The sequence below is a fragment of the Bos indicus genome, chromosome 1 (genome assembly GCF_029378745.1).
Source record: "Bos indicus isolate NIAB-ARS_2022 breed Sahiwal x Tharparkar chromosome 1, NIAB-ARS_B.indTharparkar_mat_pri_1.0, whole genome shotgun sequence".
Lineage (NCBI taxonomy): Eukaryota > Metazoa > Chordata > Mammalia > Artiodactyla > Bovidae > Bos > Bos indicus.
Window position 1 is genome coordinate 119719234 of NC_091760.1, and position 23783 is coordinate 119743016.

At 39.9% G+C, this 23783-nt stretch overlaps 1 protein-coding gene across 1 annotated transcript in view; it reads right to left on the bottom strand.

The window, feature by feature from the left end:
- Positions 1-1388: 1388 nt before the first annotated feature.
- CPB1 (carboxypeptidase B1) overlaps positions 1389-23783 on the bottom strand; it is a 37202-nt gene continuing 14807 nt past the window's right edge. Inside the window, exons 4-11 of the mRNA XM_019967964.2 lie at positions 22058-22157; positions 21868-21969; positions 20921-21022; positions 18167-18277; positions 17990-18080; positions 16614-16816; positions 3493-3577; positions 1389-1767 (exon numbers count right to left, since the gene is read on the bottom strand). Of these exons, the coding sequence (XP_019823523.2) occupies positions 1580-1767; positions 3493-3577; positions 16614-16816; positions 17990-18080; positions 18167-18277; positions 20921-21022; positions 21868-21969; positions 22058-22157 (982 nt within the window). The 3' untranslated portion in view covers positions 1389-1579. The remainder of the gene's footprint in view (positions 1768-3492; positions 3578-16613; positions 16817-17989; positions 18081-18166; positions 18278-20920; positions 21023-21867; positions 21970-22057; positions 22158-23783) is intronic.

The following is a 23783-nucleotide window of genomic DNA, read 5'->3' on the forward strand; positions in this document are numbered from 1 at the left end:
TTTGGATCCACCTTCTAAGGATCCAAAATGCTTCTCTTTGTTCTTAGACCAGTGTTCCAGATCCTTAACCTGACCTCTAAACCTGCCTGATATTATCCCCAACTCTCTCCTCAGCCCTTACACCTGCCCCATCTTCCCTCAATTCTCTGAGTTCCACCCTTTCTGGCTTTCTTCTTATAGCTTCTGCATAGTTAATAGCGCCTGGAAATTGTACTCCATTCATCCAGATAATCGTTCTTCAGTTTTCAGCGCTTCCTGAGATTTCTCCTCTACTTCAGATCAATGATATAAATTAAATCACTAGCTATTACATAATAGTTCAGTTCAGTCACTCAGTCATGTCTGACTCTTTGCGACTCCATGAACCGCAGCACGCCAGGCCTCCCTGTCCATCACCAATTCCTGGAGTCCACCCAAACCCATGTCCATTGAGTCGGTGATGTCGCCCAACCATCTCATCCTCTGTCGTCCCCTTCTCCTCCTGCCCTCAATCTTTCCCAGCATCAGGGTCTTTTCAAAAGAGTCAGCTCTTTGTATCAGGTGGCCAAAGTATTGGAGCTTCAGCTTCAACATCTGTCCTTTCAATGAAAACCCAAGACTGATCTCCTTCAGGATGGACTCGTTGGATCTCCATGCAGTCCAAGGGACTCTCAAGAGTCTTCTCCAACACCACGGTTCAAAAGCACCAATTCTTCAGTGCTCAGCTTTCCTATAAAGAACTCCAACTCTCACATCCATACATGACCACTGGAAAACCATAGCCTTGACTAGACGGACCTTTGTTGACAAAGTAATGTCTCTGCTTTTTAATATGCTGTCTAGATTGGTCATAACTTTCCTTCCAAGGAGTAGGCGTCTTTTCATGGCTGCAGTCACCATCTGCAGTGATTTTGGAGCCCAGAAAAATAAAGTCAGCCACTGTTTCCACTGTTTCCCCATCTATTTGCCATGAAGTGATGGGACCAGATGCCATGATCTTAGTTTACATAATAAGTTAAATCATTATTTGTTTCATGTCTGTCATCTCAAATGGCCTATACAACCATTGAGGGCAGGTATGTTTTCTTTATTTTTTGTTGCTCGGTCCTCAGTTGCTTAGCAAAGTACTTGGCATGTAGTAACTACAGCTCAGAAAATAACTTGAATGAGCTGACGTGAAAGCTAAACTGTGATGGGATCGTCTCACCTATACCATATCTTACAGTCCTAAATTTCTCCTACTTCTTCCTCATCAGCCCCCCACTATAACCTGGACATCTCTGCAATCTGCTGTGATTGTCAATACCCCAATGACTTCAACTCCTTGCAGGCTGACCTACATCATTGGTTGTGCACAGCTTGCTTCGTCATTTGTTCATATCTTTTCCCCCAAAGAAGCAGACAGTCTGTCAGGCTTTTCAGTTATCCTGATTCACTTTTATTATGATCAATATTAAAGATCCAAGTAGCGTAATAGACCCAGAAGCTTAAAAGAAAGATGAGGATCTGGAAAAAAAACCTCCAGGCCCACAAAAGTAGGAATTCAGGATAGAAGAGAAACAGAGTGAATATTCAGAAATCAAGCTCTTAGCACTCTGGCTCAGTACAGATGTTCCAGGACATAGCTGGTAACGTATTTGATGGCCAGCATTGTCTCCTCACAGGTTGGCTGGATCTGGGATTCAGGGAGGACAAAGCCATATCTGCCTTTATCCCGGAGTTCAAATGTGAAGGAATATTTGATTCCTTGGTCATAAGCCCAGTCATCAGAGCCCCCAGAAGCAGGATCTGAAATGAGCAAATCAAAGGGGAGAAAACAATTTAAATCTAGGAAGGAGATTTAAAATCATGCCAGCTTTCTTTTATAATTACAAATGTTTCATTGAACAAAATAGTACAGGTAGGGAAATTTTCTAGTCATCAAGATCACAAAAGCTATGGGGGCTGTTTTAAAGATTACTCCAATCTTAACTCTTGGTAAGATTACCTCTTAGCTCTACATGGTAATAGTGATGTGTTTAATACTTCAGGATGTAATCAGTTACACACATTTATATACTCAGTGTGCTTCTATGCTGTGGTAAACTGTCACATAGTGTGTGATTTGTTTACAACATATATATAGTTCCTGGGAAAATAATGTATATCTTCTAGAAAAATAAGGGAAACTGAATGATGATTGGTGAGAGGAGAGGACTCTGAGCCTCGCTGAAACTATACTGAATGATGAAACTGGAGCAGCTCAAGGGCAGAGCTGGGTCTTCATTTTTGTTTCTTTGGGATCCAGCATATGGCCTGGCATAGATTGGACATCATTCAATTATTCATTCAGTGACAGTTATGGTGTCATTCATTTATTCAGTCACTTGCTCATTCATTCATTCATTCAGTCCGAAGTTGTAGAGTTTTCATTGAGCAGCAGGCCATGTGCTCAACTTTGGAAATACTAGGACAAAGGAAAGACATGGCCCCTGCCCTCCAAGGGCTTATGGTATAATGGAAAAAGAAACCTCATTGAACTGGCCTGAATAAAGCTTCTATGAAGTTCACAGTATGTGAATAGATGAGTTATTTCTAATAGAACCCCCTTAAGAAAATAGTATACCCCATTTGACACAGAGAAGTTTAATAAAGGACAAGAATACAGAAAACTGTATTCTACATGAAGCTTAAAAAAAAAAAAACCCTCATGATTGGAGCCTCTCCAACTGCATTGAAGGCCATTGATGGCGAGGCTGGCCATTTTCTCCCTTATATTTCTGGTCCTTTAAGGCCTGGGGGAGAAAAAAATCATGCAAAGGCAAATATATGTAGAAATTGGAAATGGAACCTGCAGTATGTTCCTTCTCAGTGAAATCACACTGTAGCACCCAAGGCCCTGGGGTCCAGCCTATAACTAACTCTTTTGCCATTTGCTTGCGCCCCATGAAAACAGTTTAAGCCTGAGGTAGCCCTTTGAAAGTTCAGTCTGTTTAGCCAAGAAAACCTTCCTTCTATTGCTTTTCCCCACCAATTGTCCTTCCAGATAAAGCTTCTGTGTCACCGTCCTGGGAAACCATTCCTGATACTGCGGGGTGGGTTGGCTAGTCTTTGGGTATGCTCTGTTCTCGTACATCCTTCTGTCTCAGCACTTTGCACCTGTGTGGCCATGAACTCTTCCTGCTTCCTTGCTGTGGGCTCTTGGAAGATTGCTCTGGTCTCCCTCCTTCCCTTTTCCTTCCCTCTTCCTTCCCTCTTGCTCTCTCTCTGTCCCGGCTTCCTTTATCCATGGGCACCCCTTGAGGACTTGGCATGGAGGTAGATGCTCAGTAGATGTTTACAGAGAGCAGATGTTTACAGAGAGCAGAGTTGAAAGGGATATTCCCTGCCCCCTTTTGTCTTCTAAACAGAAAACTGATTACATGTGTTATAAAACATTCACTCTCAGGCAAAAGTCACATGCTTTAAATGATAGAAAGGAAAGACTCTGGGGACCATCTGTTGCCTTTGCATGGTTCTGAAGCCGAGACTTACAGATTGTTGAAGCTCCTGGGCCATAGGTGTACGTGGTACCATGCAGTGAGGCCAGTTTTTTCACGGCACCTTTAGCTAGGGTGTTCTGCAAAAGAGTGGTATATGAGTGAAGAAATAAAGTGCACACTGACAAACAGATACCCGTCCATTATTTCTAAGACGTCGAAGACATATAAGTCATAATTCGGGTTAGTGTCTTAATCTTATTCAGTGCCCAGCCCCATTTTGCAGTGAGTTTAGTCACACAGTGCAAGTGATTCTGGTAGAAGGATGTCTTCCCTAACAGCCTCCCCAAGCACCCAGGCTGAGCTTCCCTTTGTCTCATACACAGAGTGAGTCATATTGTGTCAGTACCATTAGCTGCCCTCTAAGTTCTCAGTGACTTTTCCTGTCCTTTATCTCAGTGTTCCCAGGGCCTAACGCAGGGGGTGTTGCTCAGTGTTTGTGCGTACATGCTAAGTCACCTTCCTTCTATTGATTTTCCCCACCAATTGTCCTTCCAGATAAAGCTTCTGTGTCACCGTCCTGGGAAACCATTCCTGATACTGCGGGGTGGGTTGGCTAGTCTTTGGGTGTGCTCTGTTCTCGTACATCCTTCTGTCTCAGCACTCTGCACCTGTGTGGCCATGAACTCTTCCTGCTTCCTTGCTGTGGGCTCTTGGAAGACCCTATGGACTGTAGCCCGATAGGCTCTTCTGTTCATTGGATTCTCCAGGCAAGAACACTAAAGTCGGTTGCTGTGCCCTCCTCCAAGGGATCTTCCTGACCCAGAGACTGAACCCTCGTCTCTTGTGTCTCCTGCATTGGCAGGCAGGTTCTTTACCACTAGTGCCACCTGGGAAGCCCACTTAGTGGTTACTCAGTAACTATATTTTTGAAACTCTGAGGATGATAAGCACTCTTTCTACCACATTATTTGAGAATTAGGTACTTACATTTATTTTAAATCATTGTTGGAGTAAAATTTGCATGTTAGTTGCTCGGTCGTGTCGGACTCTTTGCGGCCCCATGGAGTATAGCCTGCCAGGCTCCCCTGTCCGTGGGATTCTCCAGGCAAGAATACTGGAGTGGGTTGCCATTTCCTTCTCCAGGGGATCTTCCCGACCCAGGGATTGAACCTGGATCTCCTGCGTTGTAGGCAGACACTTTACCATCTGAGCCACCAGAGCAGACAATTTCAAGGAGGAGTGTAGTTCCAGGGTGGGAGATTTTTTTTTAGAGTGAAAAATTAGAGAACACTTATTTTATTTCAAAATGCAGAATATTTCAATCCCAGAATTAAGAAAAGTAGTAAGTACTAATTTATTTATTTTTTCTTAAAAGCAGCATCACCTTAAGTTGCCCTCCTGGCCCCTACACTCAGTTCCTTGGGAGAAGGGCTCTGCCTGCAGCTCCTTCCTGTTCTGTAAAGTCTCCAGTGTGCACTGAATCACTTGAAAAGTAAGGCTTGACTTAGCTGTCTGGAGAATACAGATTGGTGAATCTGATTGTTTACTGCAGGAGAATTAGACATAATTCATTCTGGCTATGAAACTAGCTGTATTTCATACTTTGGCAACATAATTGTCTTGTACATATGCCTGAAAAACTGTGAGGTTGGTGATGACATCAGAATAATTCCATTTTTTAAAAGTAGGAACTTTCCTTACTCCTTGCTCTAATATTAAAACCAGTTTAGTAAAGTCTTAACTTAAATTGATGAGGGCATGACTGTAAGACTTTAAGAGTTTCAGCTCCCCAAGCATGAATGCTTCACCAACCAAGTGGTAAATTTGAAAATTTAAAAGGAATTATAAATCATGATCTCAAGCCTGATTTTCTGGTCTGGTCCACTGAAATGATGCAATCAGTTTCTTGGAACTAACTTATTATTCTTAGAGTTTTGAGACAGAAACTTGAACTCAGATTTCAGGGTTTTACTTCCCCTTTTTCCAAACTGGTAAAATAATATGTGCTTTCTCATACTGTGTGCAGTCTTTCCTGTTGTTATCTAAGGGTACTGTTTCTGTAGTTTAATCTTATTCTAACCAGCACACTAGAGTTGGGTCTTCTCTCCATCCCTTAGTATAGGGTCTATTGCCAATCGAAATCAGAATACTCTGTAAACATTGCACAATACTCAGAATACATTTAAAACCATCTTTTAAAGATGTGAAACATGGTGAGGTACTAGGTTTTTTTGCTAGATAAACAGCATGTGGTGGTTTAGTCACTAAGTCATGTCAGACTCTTGCAACCCCATGGACTGTAGCCTGCCAGGCTCCTCTGTCTGTGGGATTCTCCAGGCAAGAATACTGAAGTGGGCTGCCATTTTCTTCTCTAGGGGATCTTCCAAACTCAGGAATTGAACCTGGGTCTCCTGCATTGTAGGCACATTCTTTACCGAATGAGCTACAAGGGAAGCCCTAGATCAACAGCATATTTCCTACAATTCTACAGTTTCCTTAACTTTTGATTCAACCAAGGAAATTTTTATTATTTATTTTTCTGTAAGGCAAAACCTCTGATCCTAAAGAACTCTTATTCCTTCTCTAGCTGCCTTCCTCAGGCTTTTCTTCTTTTCTGCTTTCCAACCCCACCTTAAGCCATGAATTCTGACTTTTAGTTAGTAGAAATAAGATTCTAATAAGTTCCAGGCATGTAATGTACAGCATTGTGACTATAGATAGCAAGACTTCATTGAATACATGAAAATGGCTATGAGAGTAGAGCTTTAGTGTTCTCACCGTAACAAAATGACAATTATGTGAGATAGTATGTAAATTAATTAAACATTTTGCAGTATTTATATTATCAAATAATCACATTGTACACCTTATATTTATTTTATCTCCATAAATCTGGAATAAAGGAAATTCTTTACAATTAGTTCCAAATGTGAAAAGTTGTGATGACTTTAGGCGATTTAAGACAAGATCATTGTCATTATCTCTTGATTTCCTGCATGTCAGATGATCTTCAAAGTCTCTCTGTATTTTTATTGGTATAATGTAACATTTGAGTTATCTGGCAAAATCTAAGAGGCTTACTTGTGATCTGTTATCTCTTTTGATTGATCAACTTATCCATTTAGTCATAACTACCATTGAAGTAAAGTGAAGTGAAGTCGCTCAGTCGTGTCCGACTCTTTGCGACTCCATGGACTGTAGCCTACCAGGCTTCTCTGTGCATGGGATTCTCCAGGCAAGAGTACTGGAGTGGGTTGCCATTTCCTTCTCCAGGGGATCTTCCCGACCCAGGGATCAAACCCAGGTCTCCCGCATTTGTAGGCAGATGCTTTACTGTCTGAGCCACCAGGGATTGTCATTAGGGCCACATAAAAATGTTTGGTTTCCTTTCCTCAAAGCAATAACCAAGTGCAATCTAAGCCATCAGAGACAACTTTTGCAAACCGTTGCTCTGCCTCCGATGCTGAAACAATACCTAAGATTGATGTTAACTTAAAACAGCTGTTATTTTGCTCTTGTCACTGGTGCCCATTAAAGGAACATTTAGTTTGTGTCTCAGACTTGGCTTTCCTTGTCCTCAGTTGCTCTCTCATCTTGATATCAACCTCCTCACTCACCTTCTGACCATCCCCTCATCACCGCATCCTTGAATGGCTCTCTCACCTTCTCTCATGAAGTCTGGCCATGTATCACTTGCCGTGCATCCCCACCTTCTTTCCAAGCCAAGTGGCCCTGAACTGCTTTCATTCTGTTCCCTGCCTCTCCTTACCTCCATGACTTTGGGTGTCCTTCTCCCCTTGTAGGAATCCTCTTGCCTTTTTTGTTTACAAGGGGAATTGCTGTTGTTCTTCCAAATTTAGTCTAAATGTCACCTTCTTTGCAAAGCTGCCCCTCTTCTTCGTGAGGGCTCACGTCTCCATCGGAGTTCCTATCACTCTGTGCTCCCATCATGTGTTTTTGCATCTGTCTGTCCTCTAGTGGAGCTTTTGGTGGGGTGGTGGTGGGGGAGAAGGATTCTTGGCTGTTTGTTTTGTATCCTTAGCAGATCGCATAACACCTAGCACATGGTTACTCAATTGATTCTCTTCCCAGGGCTTCAGGTGGGCATGGTCTGATTGGGGGTGCAGAGTGCAGAGCTCTACAGAGGCTGGACTGTGACCCCCCCTCCCCCCCCAACCTGGGTGGAGATTAAGGATGCTTGTGGGGAGAGTGGTGGTACCATGTAGTGGTGGTTGATGGGTTAGCATATTTAGATATTGACCTCTACTATGCACTTAGCTTATTTCCTTTCATAAAAAAAGTAGAGTCTGTGGACCCTTTCTTTCAGCCCCTCTAAGGCCAAGAGACAAAAAAGTCAGAACAAACATTAATCAACCAAAATGTCATATTTTAAATTCCAGTTATGGTAACAAAAATCTCTGGAATCAGTGTGAGTCTTTTCTTTTGAAGAGTTCAAATACTTTCATAAATGTTACTCATTTATCTTCCCAACATTATCTGTCCACATTTCATCAACACAGAATTTTCTAGCAGAATGGAATGCCATGTGGGGCAGCATGCTAGGTGAGAATGTTCCAACCAAGCTGGATGACTGACCCCTGCCTGTCAGGTATGGTAGAGAGAGAGGTGATTCCTGAATTTGCTAATATATTAGAGAAGGTAACTTCTTTTCCTTGTATGTTTTTGTAAAAAGGGACTAAGACAGCTGACAGAAGTGCAGCAGAAACAATGGTATATCAGAGACCATGATTCATATCTTGAAACTCTAATTAATAACACTTTCTATATAACCTGTTATTTAACGGAGACCTTACATCCTCAACGGGTTCAAAATAAGAACTAACATTTACATAAAACCTTAGACTTTACAAAGAGCTCTTGCTAAGAGCTAGATATTTTTATCCCCATTTTACAGATAAAAGAACTGAAACTCAGAGAGGATAAAAGAACTTGCCCAAGGGCACGCAGCCCTGTAAGTGGCTGACTTGAGCTGGGTTCTTCTTGCTTTAAATCCTGTGCTCTTTTTCACTTCTCCTTGTGGCCTTGGAATACTTCAAAAGAAGTGTTGCTCGAGCTGGTTTTACCAATTGTAAAGAACAGAAGGAAGCTAAATATAAACCAGTCTGAGAGAAAACTTTGCTTTCAGTCAAGGCCAAACATGGCCAGCCTTTATTAATCCTTAGTTAGGCGTTTCCTAGCACATCTTATGCATGCTTTCTTTTGTCACTTGTCTTCTTAAAAGGAGGCCTTGGTCATAGAGCAAAAGACAGAGAGAGTCTAAAATGTCACATCTAACTCAAAGCCCAAGAGACAAAGGGCCGACTCCTGTAACATCTCCCGAGGCTCTGAGCTCCAGGAGGCTGGTGAGATGAACAAGGCGAGGGTGATCTTTTTCAGTGACCTGCACTCCCATGTAACACGTGATCAGGAAGCCCCTGTCTCACGACTGTGCTCATGTCCTTACTGCAACCTCAAGTGCACAGCCAGTGTCATGGCAGCGGGGGCTGCCTCTTCTCATCTTCCCCTGGCCCATTCTTACAGTACAAGAAAGCAGAAGCCCCACCCTGGCTGTGGGGTATACACCAGTGCAGAGGAGATTTGCTTCAGAACTTTGTTTCTAACTTCAAGTCCTGAGTTTAACCATCCCTCTGGGTGAATACATGTGATAATGGAAACATCAAAATGATCTGTCACTGCAGTTTCCTTCCTTCTGTGCTGTGATCCTGGGTAACTTACACCAAGGGACCAGTGAGGAATTGAACTTTTGTAATTTTGGTGCAAAAGGAGAAACCCCCAGGGCCTACTAAGGCAGGGACTGAGGAGAAAGCCTACGGGACTTGAAAAAACAAATATGTTTCTGAGAAAAAGGAGGAGAGTAAACAAGTGCAGGCTCTGACTGCAAAGCCTTGAGGTGGGGGAAAAAAGAAGATAAGGAGTAGCAAAGGGTCTGCTTTAGGAGAACGGAGCCTGTCTATCTTGGCAGACCCCATGGGGAGTGTGGCAATGCTTTCACTGATGTAAACTAAATTCTTTCTGTGGCTGATCTAAATATGTGTTTTTTAGCTCTTTAGAATTCAAGTAAAATGTGAAGCATGAGTCAGCTGAAGCTGCAAAGCCCAGAATTTTTCTTTTTTTTTTTTTGATGGCAGTGGTGCTTCTTCCAAATAAATGCTGTGTAATGGGGATGTGCTGTCTTGCACTTGAGGTTTGTAGAAAACTGTAAACTGTGTGTGTGGAGGTGTAAGATCCTGTGAAAGCCAAGGACTTTGGCCAGGAATGAGATTTTTCTTATCTTTGCTTAAAGTGGAGTTCTCAAGCTTGGTGCTTTTGACAGGTGGGCTGGGTCATCCTGTGTGTGGGGGTTGAACTGTGCATTGTAGGGGGTTGATCAGCCTCCCCTGGCCTCTATCCACTGCATGCCAGGAGCACTCCCACAGCTAAAACAATCAACCCCCCCCCCCCCCCCCCCTTAACATTGCCAAATGTCTTCTGGGGAAAGGGGAGGAGGCAAAAATCAGCTTAAAAGATGTAATTATGTTAAAGAAGAAAGTATTGTAGAGAAAAAGAATGAAAAAGAAGACAACTGGTTTTCAAGATGCTCTGAATGCCTTGTTTTGTTTTCCTCTCCTGACCATAGTACAAGTGCCTCCTCAGTACTGCTGCTAGGTCACTCCTGCTAGAAGAACACTTTGCTTCCAGGCTGGCTATAACCAAAGGCAGGTTACCCAGTTACATTTAAATTTCAGATAAACAATGAATGTTTTTCCAGTAAAGTCTGTCCCATGCACTATTTGGAACATACTTAAACACTAAAAAATTATTTGATGTTTATCTGAAATCAGACATAACTGGGAGTCCTGTATTTGACCTGGTAGTTCTGTTTATCAGGTCACCGGCTCCAGGGCCTGCTGTGTGACACAGGGTTCAGTCTGACATCTAGGTCCCTCCATAGTCTGGTTACCTCCCTCCCACTCTTCCTTCCAGAAAACCCTCATAACAGGCTGACCCCTGTCTACTCCCTTCTTAAGGCAGGAACCATGGTTTCTGCTGAGCACTTAATAGGTGCTCAGTAGAATTTCTGGCAATTGCCTTATGAGTCACCAGACCCTGCAGGAGAATTTTTAACAGACCAAGAAGCCACTTTAAGAATGGTAAATCAGCAATTGTCTCTCCAGTCAAAGAAATTCTGCAGTTGTCATTTAAAATTCTTTTGTCTTATAAGTGAGATTAGAAATTTTGAGAAAGCTCCTGAAGCAAATGTGTGGTTCCAGTCCTATCTGCCTTGACTGCTGGCAGCCGGCCTGACAGACGGGCTCTGACCCTGTTACTCTTGCTATTAGGCAGGGACACAGTGACAGCTGTGATAGAGCGTTCTCATGACCCTGTAATTGCCCATCTCCTAATCACAATATTTCTTCCCTCTGATATTTATGTTTATCTCTAATCATAGTTTGGTTTATGCTCACATGCTTGAGCGGAACAGTGGGTTTCTATCTTGGTGGCTCATTAACTAAAACTTTAATGAAGAGGTAGTGAGGTGTCACTGGGCTAGATGGTATTAGAGTTTAGAAATGGATTTCTATCTTTTGGTCAAGGTCAATAATTTTCCAGAAATTATTAGCCTGTCATATCTCTCCTGGTTTATGTATATATACCCATGAAGGAATGGGCCAGAATCATAAAGACTGGGCCCTGAGAAGTCAGGGTTCTTAGTTGGCCAGTGTAAATACTTAGCAATGTCCAGGGTTAGAAGTGATAATAGTATATTTGTGGGATAAAAGACTGTATTTAATGAACGGTCTTTTACAAACTGGCTATATGGAACACCAGCATAGTACAAATCTGTGTGTGTGTGTGTGTATGTATGTGTGTGTGTGTTTGGGAATTGGGACAGCCTAAAGTTATGACCAACCTAGATAGCATATTCAAAAGCAGAGGCATTACTTTGCCAACAAAGGTTCGTCTAGTCAAGGCTATGGTTTTTCCTGCGGTCATGTATGGATGTGAGAGTTGGACTGTGAAGAAGGCTGAGCGCTGAAGAATTGATGCTTTTGAACTGTGGTACTGGAGAAGACTCTTGAGAGTCCCTTGGACTGCAAGGAGATCCAACCAGTCCATTCTGAAGGAGATCAGCCCTGGGATTTCTTTGGAAGGACTGATGCTAAAGCTGAAACTCCAATACTTTGGCCACCTCATGCGAAGAGTTGACTCATTGGAAAAGACTCTGATGCTGGGAGGGATTGGGGGCAGGAGGAGAAGGGGACGACAGAGGATGAGATGGCTGGATGGCATCACTGACTCAATGGACGTGAGTCTGAGTGAATTCCGGGAGTTGGTGATAGACAGGGAGGCCTGGTGTGCTGTGATTCATGGGGTTGCAAAGAGTCGGACACGACTGAGCGACTGATCTGATCTGATCTGAGAGAGTTCTACTGTATCTGCTAGCACCATGCCCGAGGCTGCCTCTATCATTGGTCTCGGCTCAGCTAAGCCTTCATTGTCTAAGCTGGAAAATGAGAAAGCAGAAACAGAGAAATTTCAAGATTCGCGCTTGTGAAGTTCTGTTCCTGCTTTTGAATTTAGAAGTAGTATTATAGTAATAATTGTTGTTAACAGTGCCATGTAGCCCTCTTTGGGAGGAAAGTAGACCAAAGATTGTGAGATTTTCTATGCTTAATAAATATGGATATGGATTGGTTTGGGAGCCTTTTAAATTATGTCTCCTAGTTTTTATTTCCTCTGATGATAAAGAGGTACTATAACTCAATATTTCATTACCCTTTAGAATTTTGGAGCTGTAAGTATATTCTTTTCTGAGTCTTAAAACTTCATTTGAAGATAATGATAGATATATATTGAAGTCAATACTGAGATTGGACAGTTTATGAAGCCACTTGAAAACTCACAGTACATCTTGTATTTTTTCTTTAAATAATTATAGTGTGTGTAAAAGCAGTTTGCTGTCAGGAGAGCATATGCATGTAAGATGCACTTATGTTTCCTCAAACTTTTTACTCATCTGCTGGAGATATATTTTTTAGTAGCCTTTGTAATCCATACTATTACTTCTGTACTTTTATTTCATTGGTCTTTTGCTTTCTCATCTTTGGCTTTTTTCCCCCTGAAAGCTGTCCTCTGATATGAGTAACTGTCATGTAATCTCCATGTAAGATCTTTCAGAAACGCAGCCATATACATTTTTTTCACAACTCTGATATAAAAGGATTGCTGCTTATGGTATGTTCTAACTTTGGACTGAAACTGCTAATGTTTCTGTCTAGAATAATTTCCTTCTGATTATTTCATTGAAGCATATTTTTTTGCTACAAATATGATCTTATAAGTTTTAGATGTATAAAGAAAAAGAACCATATATATGCTAAAATCTGTATGATGGAATCTGCTTTGCATTGCTTTAAGAAAATCTGAGTTATCTAAAATGTAGTGTGGTGCCAATAATTCATCTTATTAATCTTTTACCATCTTTTGTTTTCTAATAGTGGGGTCATATTTTTCTAATTGAGAATTAATACAGAGGCACATTCATCTTTCTAGGTCAAGACTTTTACTTTTTTTTTTAAAATTGATATCTTTATTACAAATAAAAACAATGCAAAAGCCAGTATCTTTCTTATTTAGAGACTCGAATTCTCATTTGGCTATATATATGTTTGTAATAATACTGTAGGTATAAGTTGTTCTAGCAAAATGTTCTTAGAAAGTAAGTGAATTGGATTGATACAAAATAAGAAAAAGACTGAAAGGATTTCTGGTTAACTATTCAAATGATTTACATTATTTTGGGGTGCCAGATCCCAAATGAATCAAATAATATGAATCTCAGATTTTACTGATGGTAAAGGAGTATATTGTTAATATACTGTATATTGTATATTGACAATATACAAGGCTGTATATTCTCACCCTGCTTACTTAACTTATATGCAGAATGCATCATGAGAAATGCTGGGCTTGATGAAGCACAAGCTGAAATCAATATTGCTGGGAGAAATATCAATAACCTCAGATATGCAGATGATACCACCCTATGGCAGAAAATGAAGAAGAACTAAAGAGCCTCTTGATGAAAGTGAAAGAGGAGAGTGAAAAAGTTGGCTTAAAACTCAACATTCAGAAAGCTAAGATCATGGCATCTGGTCCCATCACTTCATGGGAAATAGATGGGGAAACAATGGAAACAGTGAGAAACGTTATTTTTGGGGGCTCCAAAATCACTGCAAATGGTGACAGCAGGCATGAAATTAAAAGATGCTTGTTCCTTGGAAGAAAAGTTATGACCAAGCCAGACAGGATATTAAAAAGCAGAGACATTACTTTACCAACAAAGGTCCCTCTAGTCAAAGCTATGGTTTTTCCAGTGGTCATGTATGGATGTGAGAGTTGGACCATAAAGAAAGCTGAGCACTGAAGAATTGATGCTTTTGAACTGTGGTGTTGGAGAAGACTCTTGAGAGTCCCTTGGACTGCAAGGAGATCCAACCAGTCCATTCTGAAGGAGATCAGCCCTGGGATTTCTTTGGAAGGACTGATGCTAAAGCTGAAACTCCAATACTTTGGCCACCTCATGCGAAGAGTTGACTCATTGGAAAAGACTCTGATGCTGGGAGGGATTGGGGGCAGGAGGAGAAGGGGACGACAGAGGATGAGATGGCTGGATGGCATCACTGACTCAATGGACATAAGTTTAAGTAAGCTCCTGGAGTTGGTGATGGACAGGGAGGCCTGGCATGCTGCAGTCCATGGGGTTGCAAAGAGTCGGACATGACTGAGTGACTGAACTGAACTGATTTAAGATGCTAGGCAAAAGTTTAGTCATAGAAAAAAAATTGTTGGAAATTTACTTTCAAATCAATCTGTGTGATATAAGTGCGAATAAGTTTTGTATCTTATCATGCTAAGTATGCATGCATGCATGCATCTTATCACATATCTTATCATGCTCTAAAAAATGTAGGAAACAGCATGTCCTTTTTCTTGAATTTATTAGATTTGTGACTCTACAGATAAACATCCAAGGTAAGATTATTTTGTAGTTTGGGTTTTCTTTTTGAGAATTCATTATGAATATTTTACTTTTGTATAGTTCTGTTTCACTTCTGTAGAATTTAAAAACAATCTTGAAGGATATAATTTCTAGTATGTTTTTTTTCTATTGCCTCTCTTTCCTTGATTTTAAACGAGAAGTGATTCTTAGAGAAAAGTATCAGTGGATCACAATCTCTGGAGGGACATAGCCAGAGTTTTTCTTGAGATTCTAATGGTGAAAATAACTTGATTCTTTTTTCTAAAGGACAATTTATAGACTTTTAGAGCAGTCCAGATACTAGGTTTTTATTGTATCGAGCCAGTGGGGCAAGAAAGTTTTCATCACTAAAAGTGTTTAAACTTACTCCTCAAATAAGAAGTATTGCAACATTGTGAAGCAGTTCCATTCCAAAGAACACTTTAAGCTTCTCTGTTAGCATTAGTCTTTTAGTGTTTATATATTTAAAACTAGTTATTAAGCAAACTGGATATATTAGCTACTGTTACATTTAGTGTGGTTTATAATTTTAATTTTAATATTTTATTTAGTAACTCATTAGCGCTTAGTTTTTATGGCTTTGTCTTTTTCTCTTTTGATGTGGTACAGTGTAAACATATTCACATGAATTAAGCAAGCAATGTACCGCCACTTCCTCTCCTCTGATGGTCAGATATCTAGGACTGAAATGAGGAGCTAACCACACTCATCTCTGGGATAGCAGGCTTGTGAGCACCCACTGTTGAGGATACTCACAGACTGAGCATTATTGGAAAACTGAAATATTTAATGGTTCCAAATAATGATGTTCTCCTTTGTTTTTTGGCTATAGGTAGGGAAAATGGGAAGCTTTTTGAAAAATAGCATTTCCCTTTTTTTTTAAAGAAAAGGACCTGGCCAACTATTAGCTATCAGTTTTCTAAGAGGTTGAGTTATTTTTCTGGTTTCCTCTTCACAAAATATTTATAGCATTACATATTTTATTTGGCCTCTGAAAGACCGAATCTGAAAGTACAAAACAACAATTTCCAGTTGATTAAGTTTTGGGTCTTTGAATTTATGCATTTAGGTAAGCCAAATATCTATGTCATTTTCTAAGTGAAATAGTTTATTTTTTGGCATAAGTCAAATGCTTTAAATCTTATACTTGTTCTTTAAGATCACTGGTTCCAACTTCTGATAGTCAGATGTTCATAATTTAAAAAAAAGGTGTTGAAGGACTCACATATGCTTATTTTTGAACAATTATGCTCAAATATAGATATACTATATTTAACATGAATATTATAAAACTCATTATTTAACTTTTCCCGTGATTGTATCTTGACTCTCCAACAAGATTGCTAATTCTTAAGGCAGGGATACTTAATTTTTTCTCATATCTGCTGCTGCTAAGTCGCTTCAGTCGTGTCCGACTCTGTGCGACCCCATAGACAGCAGCCCACCAGGCTTCCCCGTCCCTGGGATTCTCCAGGCAAGAACACTGGAGTGGGTTGCCATTTCCTTCTCCAGTGCATGAAAGTGAAAAGTGAAAGTGAAGTCGCTCAGTCGTATACGACTCTTAGCAACCCCATGGACTGCAGCATAGTAAAGACCTATTCACATCGTTTGTTCACTGATTGATTTATATCTGTTTCTCACCTAATCCAACCGTGAAATAGGCATTTTAGGATCTTATCATTTAGCTCAACATCAACCAAATGTGCCTAATTCCTATTAACATCTGCCATACTCTGTCTATGTATGTCAAATCCAGTTCAAGCTTGATAACATTAACTTTCTGATGAAGATTATGTATGAAGTGAAGGAACTTTGTTGATTACCCCAGATGCATCTGAAATCATCATATATGTCAGTGTTGTGGTGAAGCAGGAGGAAGTGGAACTCTTGTTTTTTGGAAGATTAGTGAATGAACCATATGTTGGGGATCATTCTCTGCATGAAAATCATATTTCTTCTAGCCAGTATATCTAGCCAATTTCAGATTCCTTGTAAATCTGTTTTGCTTCTGTTACCAAAGATCAACCATGGACCTTCCAGAAATGATATAATTTTTTTCCGCCCGGAATACAATTAAAAAAAAAAAAACTCAATAGCAAAATATTGCATCTACCACCATGATGACTTACCAACTCAACGTTGTTCTTGGGGAGTTTGTAATCATAGGAGTAAGGATAGAGCATCATCTGAGAGTAAGAGTGGATTGTCAGATATGCTTTGATGGAAGAGAGGTGGTTGCGGATGAAATCAGCCACAGCCTTGCTCTCTTTTTCAGACTCTGCAGCAGATCCACAGTAAGTTTCAGAACAGGGGTTGTTAGAGGCTCCAATACCTGGAAAAACATGATGCTGTTAATGGCAAGTGGTCATCCACTGATGTTCCTACAGGGTGTGTTTCAAAATTTCAAACTACAGTGTTAGAGAGTTAAAAAAATAAGTTGTTTTCACAAGTGTTTTTATAATCATCCCATATATGTATACATTATAAAGTATATGTACTTTTAGTCACAAGATTATGGTGCTTTTAAGCTAACAGGGTAAAAAGTTGCATTCGGAATCACCAATATGTCCCTGTGTGCATGTGTGTGTATGCTCAGTCTTGTCTGGTTGGAACCCCATGGACTGTAGCCCGCCAGGCTCCTCTGTCCATGGAATTTCCCAGGGAAGAATACTGGAGTGTGTTGCTAGCTTTCCTCCTTGGGACCTTCCACTCAGGGATCAAACCCACATCTCTTGCATCTCCTGCATTGATAGGCAGACTGTTTGCCACGGGTGCCACCTGGGAAACCCTAATATCCCTCAGTTCAGTTCAGTTCAGTTCAGTCGCTCAGTCGTGTCTGACTCTGCGACCCCATGAATTGCAGCACGCCAGGCCTCCCTGTCCATCACCAACTCCCAGAGTTCACTCAAACTCATGTCCATCAAGTCGGTGATACCATCGAGCCATCTCATCCTCTGTTGTCCCTTTCTCCTCCTGCCCCCAATCCCTCCCAGCATCAGAGTCTTTTCCAATGAGTCAGCTCCTCGCATGGGGTGGCCAAAGTACTGGAGTTTCAGCTAATGTCCCTGTGTAGTACTAAACAATGAGATCAGTATAGTATAAGAAAACTAATAAGTAGGGGACAAATACCTATGAGAAGTTTCTGTGTTACTGTAATCATTACTGAGAGTTGAATCACAAAATCATAATTCTATCATATTTTTGTTTAAATAATTATTTAATGATGATTTCCTCTAGGTTGTACATCCCACAAATAGTAGGATTATGTCTGGTTTGTTCAGTCTTATGTTTCCAGCATCTAACACAGCTGGGAACACAATAGAATAGGAAATGCATCTCTATTGACTGAATATATAAACTGGTTATTGTCTGTGCTTTTAGAAACCTGCAAATTGAAAGTATAAAATTTTATAGTTTTTCTTGTTTTTGACACTGTTGTGTTTTCCTGTTATTTTACTTCCTATGCTTTTCACGATGCAAGTGAAATGGTCAGCCTGATACTTACTACACCAACCAGCATCAAAATTTCTGTTGAGGTCTGTGCCAGTGCAACTAGATCCAGCTCTGGTGGAGCGGGTCTTCCTCCACATTCGGTTCTGAAAGTGCAGTGTGTGGTTAGGACAAGTATAACAGAATGGCTAATTTTAATTTTATCAGCCCCTCTTAGTATTGGCTCTTATACCGTGGTCCAGGTGTAGATGTAGCCGTCAATATTGACCACAGGCAAGACATAAAAGTCTAGCTTGTCGAGAAATTCTGTCATGTGGATCTCACGTCCATAGGTCCGAACAGCCTGTGTACAAATTACAAAGCAGAATTTCATGGAAAATGGTATGCATTATGCACTGAAATTTACATAGACTGGACAAATGTTGACTCTGATAACAAAAGTGGTTACCCTTTTTGAGGTAGAGATTATTAATATTGATAAAAAGCAAATAGCAAAGTATTACTAATAGTTTTGATAAAAATCATTTCTGATTCTCTAAGTACTCTATTTTATCCACACATAACTCATTTAGATATTATTTTTATTTTAACTTTTTAAAGATGGACAAAATTGTAATAAAATTAAAGACTTTTAAAGAACATAAATCCTTATTTCCTTTGAAATAGTAATTGCAATAACTTTTTTCCAAAGTTAGTTGGATATGAGAGTAAGGCCTATTCCTAGTAAGTAAGGAATGTCTGTGATGGCTTTGCATGTTCCTTATACTATCATCTAAAAATTTGTTTAATTTTGATGAGACTTCTTGAAGATGGTTTCACTAGAGGAAGCGTCTGACATGGAAGAAGAATGAAAAGGCCTCCTCCCACTGTGAAGAGAGATCACTCTGATGGGTTTTGGAGAGGCTCTCACTAAGTCTCCAAATTGCATGATGATGGAAGTCTTCTTCTTACTCCCCTTTCTTGAGAAAGGAGCTCTGTTACGGGTCTAGCTCTTCCTGCTAAGTGATGTGGACATTTACATATGAATGAAGGAGCTTATATTGATTTATTATATTCTCTTAGTCACAGTTCCTCAGCCCCAGGATCATACCAAATTTACCTTCAGCTCTTCCCTAGGCTTGCTTGAACAGATTTTAAAACATTTAAGGCTTCTATGTAGTAATGGTTTTTAAATACTCTTTGTGGCTCTACACATGTATGTTTATTAAAATAATGATAAAGCATGTGCTTTTTAGGTTGGAGGAGGTATAAAGTATGTTTTGTTGGTGGTCCATGATTGGAGGTAACCAAAGTAATGATGAAAGTTCTTTCTCCTAGAGAGCAGATGGTGAGTGTGCGTGCTAAATTGCTTCAGTTGTGTCTGACTCTTTGCAACCCTATGGACAGTAGTCTGCCAGGCTCCTCTGTCCATGAGATTCTTCAGGCAAGAATACTGGGGTGGGTTGCCATGCCCTCCTCTGGGGGATCTTCCCGACCCAGGGGTTGAACCCATGTCTCTTGCATCTCCAGATTCTTTGCCACTAGTGCCACCTGGGAAGTCTTGTAGATGGTGCAATAACTCACTGAAATGAAATGGTGCCAGTCGGACACATAACATGTCTAGAAACCAAGAACCTAACGAATAGACACAGAAAATGCTTTACACAAAAGAAAGTATATTGTATATAATATTCTTATATTTTTAAAGTACTTCAATATTTTAAATGTAATTTTACTTTTGAGATAATTTTAGAAACTTATAGAAGAGTTGCAAGTACAGGGAGTTCTCATATACCCTTCACCCAGGTTCCCCAAATGTTACCATCTTACATAACCAGGGTACAATGATCAAAGTGAAGGAATTAATAATGGGTACAGTACTATACACTATAGACTTTAATTCAGATTTCACTATTTTTTTTTTTCACTAATGTCCTTTTTCTATTGTAGATCCAATCTAGGCTCCCACATTGTATTTGGTTGTCATATCTCCTTAGTCTCTTCTTATCTGTGACAATTCCTTTGACTTTTCATTATGACTTCGACATTGTTAATGAGTACTACTCTGGGTATTTTACAGAAGGTCCCTCAATTTGAGTTTATTTATTTATTTTTTTAATGATTAGAAGGAGGTTGTGCATTTTGGGAAAGAGTACAAAAAAGATGGTTTATCTTCTTAGTACATAATATCAGGGGTTACATGATATTGATTATATCTTGCACTGGTGATGTTACTAGTGTTGTTAACCTGATCACTTGGTTAAGGTAGTCACTGCTAGGTTTCTCTACTGTAAATTTTGCTTGTGTAATATAGTATAATACATTTTTGGGGGAGATGCTTTGATGCTGCAAATAACCTATTTCTCTTTAAACTTTTACCCCATAATTTTTGTATCCATCTGTAGGTTTTCATGATGTATTTATTATTATGGTGTTCTAATGATGGCTTTCTGTTTTGCTTATTTGTACATCCGTTAGTTGTAATTCTTCTATAAGAAAGAATTGTTCCTTCCTTTTCTTTCTTGACTGCATTATCTTTTTATATCATTTATGGGTATTTAAAAGGATTTTCACATATATCTTACCTTGACCTTTATAAAGGAGTGAAAAACAGTATCATTTACAGTAGGTGCTTCTATGTGTTATTTTCTTTTATTCTGAAGTATACATTGATTATTATCTAGGAGATAATGGTCAAGTTAGTGGATTACCCACAATCACACTTTTCAATGACCTATTCACTGTACTTACTACCTGTTAGCCTTTTTCCCAAAGGTGGGTGAGAAAATTAAGATGAGTGAAATTCAAATAAATAGAATTTGCTAACTGTTTTAAAATTTTGCCTTATCAAGTTTTCTAGGTGACCTTTATAGCTTGGAACTTGGACCTATGATTTTTTTTCTGTGCTGCTATTCTCTTTTATTATAGCTAATTTATAAGGGATTGATTGAAATTAAAAAAAAATACTTTCTACTTTGCTCTGTCAGTAACCATCCTACATACTGACCTCTCTGACAAACCACTGGCAAAATGCAGGGGAAATCCACTCTCTGGCATGGAAACCGCAGTCCATGAAAACGGCAGGCTTATTTGATCCAGGTTTGCCAACCTATTGCAAACAAAAGGAAAAGGAAGGCCCTGATTCATCACATTCAGAGGTTGACATTCACTGCCTGTCTGGGCTTTGGACTCCACTGGTGACACTTGACAACAACAAGATATATATTCCATGATTCAATTAAAACATAATACTTGCACAGTGTGTTCTTGCCTATAGACACAGTGTTTGAGCTGGAGGCTTCCATGGCTGTTTGTTATTTTTATTAAGCTTGACAAGCTCATATTTTAAGAAGATGCTTGATTACTCTGTTTAATTGTACTCACATGGAGGTTATTTTCTATTGCTATTATTAGGTGACATGACCAAGACAACTGGATAAGTAATTAGAAGTAATCATGATTGTTGCTAATATTGTAAGTTTTTTTTCTTTTCTCCCACTTATTCCTTGTCTTTTTATTTTCTTCATTAGAATTGCATGATAAAAATGGCATTAGAGGACAACAGTAACAAATTGTTGATATGCTGTGTAAAGTTGTCTGATAGACATGAAGTTTATGAACCTCTTTAGCAAATGGATTTGCAAACAACATCTGGGAGAGGAGAATTTCATCAAGGTAGATGATCATTTACATTGCTTACAGGAATGTGGCTAAATTTATAGGACTTCTCCTATTTTATTGCATTTTTTCCTTTTGGATAAATCAAAATAATGATTTAAAAATTCACACATGATAAAAGAATCTGGGTACTCTGTTTGATTCCCTGAGGGATTTAGGCAGAGAAAGAATTATAACAATGTTTGAGATGAACATGTCTGTGAAACAGATGTTACTGTTAGAATTCATTGATTTAAAGTGCTCAGACATGGCAAGGTTATAGTTAAAAAGGATTACCTTGAGGAGGTATATAGTGTTTCCTAAAAATGTAGTTCCGATGGCACTGCGAGAGATGAGGTCTGGATTTTCACTGGCGACTTGTTCAGTCCATGCCTCTATCTACCAAATGGAACCATTGATGGATTAACGTGACATTCTCAGTTCAGTTCTCAAGGCAATGTCTGTCTAAATCACATATACTTCATACCGTTTCCCAATTGTTGTACTTCTCGTAACTGTGTCCAGTAGTGCGGACTCTGCTATCAAACTGAGCCTCCAGCATGGATCTCAGGTTGCTTATCAATACCCTGTAATAAACCAGAGGAAGCGCTCCTGTGAACATAAGCATGTTTCCCAGTGAACATGTGCAACAACCCAGAGTCTCTACTCGTCAGATGTGTCCTCTGATTATGCTCTTCAGCTTGAGCTCCTTGTCTCAGAAAGTGAGTAAATCATTGAGAAGGGTACCAGAGAGTATGAGTAAGGCAGGCTCTTCTTTGGCCCAAACTTGTTCGGCTGTCCTTGAACCTTAAATTTGAAAAATGATTTCCTTGGTATCTGGGGCATTCTGGGTCAGGGCCTTGGGCTGCCACACAAAAGCATGCCCTCAAGCCTACCTATGGTCTTTCTTGCTCAAGACTTCCCTTGTTTTAGCACTGAAAGTCCCATGTCCCAGTAACCTATTCATTCCCAGGAAAATTGGGACATCCAGTCACCTGAGGCCTTTTTTTAGATTTTGAGAAAAATACCTCAATGGGTGAAAATTCAGAAATATTAATAAGCTTATAAAGATTTATTAGACAAAAGAACACTGAGTTTAAAGTACTAGCTTCCGCTTGTCTTTCTTTTGGCGTGTTTAAAGTAATCTAAGAGTGGTCCTGTAGCAAGGTAATATGAAAATTGCTGACAGAAGTTTTGAGGCCTGCTATTTCCTAAAAATGATTATTCAGGTAGAAGTGTGTATTATGAGGCGGGGTGAAGGTGTGGGTATGTATGACTTTGACTTTGTAGCTTCTGAGTGGAAAGTGTATTTCGAAGGGACACAATTTTATGAGCATTAATGTCCTTGGTCATAGCAATGTAAACATTATGGGCAGTAGCTAGCTTGCAGAAACTTCTATTATCCACAGTCAAGCCTTGAAGTGTTTTTATCTGACACACGGAGAATTGTAGCCGCACATCAAAAGTCTTCTCCTCTGACTGCCCCAAGGGCATTCTGATGAAGTATGTCAGGGACATTCTCTGAACCTCCCTCCTGGCCTCTCCTTCATTTGGTTAACTTGGGCATGAACTTGCATCTGTTTATGGAAAAATGCAGTAAATCAATACTCAATGGTATTCATTTCCTAGCAAGAAGGAAACGGTCATAAGGTCTTAACTCTCTTAAGTAGTATTAAAAAAAATAAAATGGAAAAGGAGAAGAGTTTAAAATTTATTCTGTGGAAAGAAAATTTCCCAGTAAGCACAGCCGTCAGTACTTTGTTAGTGTATTCATTTCTACGGCTGCTGTTAGTTAGCACAAACTAAGTGGCTTAAAACAATATGAATGTATTATTTTATGGTTTAAGTCCAGCACAGGTCTCGCTGGGGTAAAAATCAATGTGTCCACAGGGATATGCTCCTTTCTGGACGCTGCAGGGGAGAATCTGATTCCTTGCCCTTTATAGCTTCTAGAAGCTGCCCACATTCCTTGGTTGTTTGCCCTGCTCTATCTTCAAAGCCAGAAACAGCAGCTCAAGTCCTTCTCATGTTTCATCACTCTGACCTCCTCTTCTGCCTCTCTCTTCCTCTTGTAAGGACCCTGTGATTACTTTGGGCTCATCTAGAATGCTGCATTGTATGCTGTGCTCAGTGGCTCAGTCTTGCCTGACTCTTGCGACTCCTAGCCTACCAGGAGTCTGTAGGACTGCAGCCTACCAGGCTCCTCTGTCTAT